The following is a 4,443-nucleotide window of genomic DNA, read 5'->3' on the forward strand; positions in this document are numbered from 1 at the left end:
AATTAATAGAGAACAATCTGGAATATGAGAAAAGCCTTCATTGGGTGCTTCTCTGCGCCTCCCCACCCTCCCGGGGAGGAATTCCTTCCCAGTATCCCACCTAACCCTGCCCTCTGGCAGTGGAAGCCGTTTCCTGTGTCCTGCACGATGTAAAAATTCTCTCGGCTGTCTTCGGCAGCCAGGGCAGATAAATGAGCCTCAAAGAATAGATGAAACAATTCTACTTTCCGTGGTTAGCAGCCGGCACAAGGTGCGCTCCTGTGGCTCCGCAGCAGACGCAGAAGGTTCCGCCTCTCCCGTTTTCCACCTTCGGGGTGAATTTTTCCGCGGCTTGTGGAGAGCAGCGAGGTTGTTGGTTCGCTGGATGCAGAGCCGGGATGAACGCGCGGCTCCCCTTCCGTGTCACCGGTGCCTCGGAGTCCTTCCTGCCCATGGAGCGAGACCATCTCTGATGCTCCATCCCGCCGGAGCCCTGCAGTGATTCCCTGCTGCTGGCACCGAGGGACCGTTCCGAGCGGTGAGCTCCTGCCGCGGCTCTGCCATCGCAGCGCCGCAAAGCCCCGCTCCTGCCGCCCGGGGGAGGCACTGCGGGGACCCTCGGCTCCGTCCCTGCCCTCCCCCCGTCCCCTCCCTCGGCTCCGTCCCCGCCTTCCCCCCGTCCCCGCCCTCCCTCCGTCCCCGCCCTCCCTCCGTCCCCTCCCTCCGTCCCCTCCCTCCGTCCCCTCCCTCCGTCCCCTCCCTCCGTCCCCTTCCCCGTTCCCGCCCGTTCCCGCCCGTTCCCGCCCGTTCCCGCCCGTTCCCGCCCGTTCCCGCCATTGGCACTCGCGGCCGATCCCGGGCGGGGCCCTGAGGGCGCGGGCGCGGCTCCATCGCCGAGCGGAGCTGCCGGGACAGCCCCGGTGGGTGCCCGGGCGGGCGCTGAGGGTCCCCGCAGCCCGAGGAGTCCGGGAGGGCCCGGCCCGGTGAGCGCTGCTCTCCCGGGGCACCGCGGGGCTCGGGGCCGCGTGAGCGCCGCTTTTATCGTATTTCAGCTTGTTCCTATCGCTGTGACTCGGCAGGTTCCAGGCGTGGATCCCTTTTCCCAGCTGCTCGTGCGGGAACGGCGCCCATCGATCCCCGCTGTCTGTGGGAGCCGCAGGGGACAGGTCGAGGTGTGCTTCTCCCTCTGGCTCCGCTGCCCGGGACTGTGCGGTGAGAAACAGGTAAATGCTCAAGACCAGAAGCTTTGAGAGAGTTACAAGGGATGGAGAGTCAGTCTTGGCAAGGGAATCGAAAGATGGAGGGGAATATGCTTCATTTGGAGGGGACCCACAAGGATCATCAGAGACTAAGTCCTGGCCCTGCTTTCTACTGCTTTCTTGAAATTTGGTTTTAAAATTACCAGCACAGTGCTTGGACACACAGGGGCTTCTTTCCTCCCGTAAATGTATCAGGAGCACTGGGTTTATTTCTGCACTTGGGCCTTCATCAGCAGGAGCGTGGGGGAGTCAAACTGAGCATGTGGATTGAGAAAATCTGGTGCAATAACCCCTTGTACAAAGTTCAGCGTGGCCAATGTGGTGCTTTTCGTGAGCATCTGAGTCCCTGAACAGTGTTTCTGCTGTAGCAAAGTCCACAGAGCTGACTGGAGCTGCTGAAGGGGGCAGGAAAGTGTGGCACAAAGAGAAGGAAATTTGGTACCAATCTCCCCATTTCTTAGCAAAAGGAAAAACAGGATTATGATTTATTATGAAGATAGGCTTTAGTGTTACTGCTGCTTGGGACTTTGCAGTGTGATTTCACTCAGCTGGGGAATAGAACAAAGCAACACTGCAGAGAATGGAAAGTGAAAGTTAATTTTTAGGTTTTGTGCTTAACAGTAACCCAGGAGTATTTCCTGGTGTGGTGTTGTCTGTGAGGGCTCCTGAGTTGGACTTTTTGTGCCAGAACCTTGGGAGAGCTTTTAAATATGAGTGTTTAATGCACTTATGACTATTTTATGTTACAAAAGTAACACTTGAAACAAGTGGGGGAGAAAAATTCTGTACTTCTGTTCACATTGAAAATGTTACTCCTGGTGGGAAAAAATTTCCACAGCTCTGAGGTTATTTAGAAATTCTAGTTCTGGCTTTTAGCACTCTGCTACTGTTTCCTGCTGTAACCAATATCTAGTGGCAGAGGGCTGCTTTTCCTGGCTTTTTAAAGCAGAGGTTGGATATGGATGATCTGGCTGCGGTGGGATGAATGCTCTCTGAGTGCAGCTTGGAATTTGCTGAGCTCCTTGAACCATTGCTCACTTCCATTCTTTTTTCTTCCCCCCTTAGCAGTGAAGTGCCCAGGCAGGGAATTCCCGCTCAGGAAATGTGCTGTTGAGGCAATGGTTGTGAGCAGAGATGAACCCCTGTTGTTTGTGTGTGTGTGTGTGTGTGTGTGTCCCTGGCAGGCCATGGAGCGGCTGGAGGAGGAGCTGACCTGTGCCATTTGCTACGACATCTTCCAGGAGCCGCGGGTGCTGCCGTGCTCGCACACGTTCTGCCAGGGCTGCCTGCAGGACCTGCTGCAGCCCTCGCACGAGTTTCCCAGCGGGAGATGCCTGCGCTGTCCCACCTGCAGGGCCGTGGTGGCCGTTCCCGCTGCCGGGCCCGAAGCGCTGCCCCTCAACTTCGCCCTGAAGGCCGTGATCGAGAAGTGGCAGCAGGAGGAACGGGCCGGGGCCGGGGCCGGGGCCGGGGCCGGGGCCGGGGCCGGGGCCGGGGCCGGGGCCGAGGCGGGGACGTGCAGGGCACACCCCCGGCAGCCGCTGAACATTTACTGCCTGCAGGACCGGCAGCTGGTGTGCGGCCAGTGCCTCACCATCGGCAAGCACCACGGGCACCCCATCGATGACCTTCAGAGCGCCTACAGGAAAGCCAGGGAGGCTTCGGGAAAGCTCCTGGCGGAGCTGATGGATAAATCCCACTCCAAGGCGTTCTCGTGCTCCGAGAGGCTGCAGCAGCAAAAGGCCCAGTGCCAGAGCGCCCTACAGAGTGACAGGGAAGCTGTCCTGCAGTATTTCAAGGAACTTGGTGATGCTTTGGAGCTCAAAAAAGCAGCTCTGCTGAGTGCGCTGGATGAACTTGACAGCTGCATTTCAGAGAAATACGATCCCCTCATCGAGGATGTGGAAAAGCTGAAGTTAGAAGAGATTGAGTTAAAGGAGCTGCTTTCAGCTGTTCAGAAGGAGGAGTCCCCACTGCTTTTCCTGGAGAAGCTGGATGGGCTGCAGCAGCGGCTCCATGCTCTCACACAGCAGCAAGTCCCGAACCCTAAACCTCTGCAGATTCATCCGAGGATGGAGACACTGCTGCAGGACACGTGGTCTAAAACTGAAATCGGCGAGGTCCACAAGATCCACATTCCAAAACTCCACCTGACTGGCAAAAGCCCGTGCTCTGGAAAGCAAACAGGAGCATCTCCGATGTGGGCTATTCTTATTGAACCACAGTTTATTTTTATCCTGTTCCTGTCTCTATTTCTGGCAGTATGGCACAATATAATCCCATCTAGTGCCATCCTAGCTCCTCTCAAAGCCCTCTCAGAATTCCTGCTGCAGAGTTATCAGGATTCCTGCATCTACCTGCGGGACAGAGTGCAAGAGCTGTGCTACACTTCTGCCCTAACAATGGAGTTGTGCAGGAGAATCCTTCCCGACTACTTCTATTAGATGAAAACCTAGTGCAGCAACCCAGCATTATTCTTACTTTCAACTTAAAAAAAAGCTGGATTGTTAAAGCTCTATACTTGTTCTATTTCTGTATCCTTCCTTTCTGCATTGCATGGATTTCCTCTGAGCTAAAGTTCTGATTCACTTAAGGTGAGTTTTGTCTTGATCCACAACTGCAGAATTTGGTCCTTAACATCCTCCTGGAATTCCTTGCCAATGCTCGAGTGCATTGCTGAGCCTCTCCTGTAACTCTTGGCAGTTTTGCATTGTAGTAAATTTCACTGCTTCCGTAAGTTGGTGTCTGTGACTTCGGTGCTGCCCCTGCCCCCTGGAAAAACCAATGTGTTTTCATCAATTTACATAAAAATAAAGCATTTTCTTAAAGCAGGACTGGCCAGCACCGTGATTCCCTCACTGCAGCCCCCGATCCACCCACCAGCTCCAGAGAGGAATGTTTGGGATCGTGTCAAAGGCCCTGCAGAATCCAGAGATGACATCAGCAGCCCTTCCTGTGTCCTCTGATGTGGCCACTCCGTGTGCTGGCTGTCCCCAGCTCCTCCCTGCCCTCCACATGCCCTGGCACAGCTTCCAGGATACTCCATGCTCTTCCCAGGCACAGGGAGAGGCTGACAGGGTGGTAGTTCCAGGCTCCTCCTGTTTCCCAGTATGGACTGAACTTCTTCCTTTGCTCCCTCTCAAAGAGGGATCCCCTTCCTCAATTTTTACATGGCATTCAAAAAGTGGAATTTGTTGAGGCTGGC

The 4,443-nt window shown here is 55.4% G+C and overlaps 1 protein-coding gene across 2 annotated transcripts; it reads left to right on the forward strand.

Annotated features, from left to right (window-relative positions):
• Positions 1-771: 771 nt before the first annotated feature.
• On the forward strand, positions 772-4,069 carry TRIM59 (tripartite motif containing 59). 2 transcript variants are annotated; one of them, XM_069024159.1, is made up of 3 exons: positions 772-962; positions 1,059-1,202; positions 2,423-4,069. In XM_069024159.1, exon 3 carries the CDS (start codon positions 2,426-2,428, stop codon positions 3,680-3,682), a length of 1,257 nt encoding a protein of 418 aa, XP_068880260.1. In that variant the 5' UTR covers positions 772-962; positions 1,059-1,202; positions 2,423-2,425; the 3' UTR covers positions 3,683-4,069. The 2 variants fall into 2 exon arrangements, with proteins under 2 accessions (XP_068880260.1, XP_068880259.1); XM_069024158.1 differs by having other exon boundaries at positions 772-899.
• The last annotated feature ends 374 nt before the right edge of the window (positions 4,070-4,443 follow it).

This window comes from Aphelocoma coerulescens, chromosome 9 (genome assembly GCF_041296385.1).
Source record: "Aphelocoma coerulescens isolate FSJ_1873_10779 chromosome 9, UR_Acoe_1.0, whole genome shotgun sequence".
Lineage (NCBI taxonomy): Eukaryota > Metazoa > Chordata > Aves > Passeriformes > Corvidae > Aphelocoma > Aphelocoma coerulescens.

Coding starts and splice junctions, on each gene's coding strand:
- TRIM59 (XM_069024159.1), top strand. CDS start 2,426: ATGGAGCGGCTGGAGGAGGAGCTGACCTGTGCCATTTGCTACGACATC.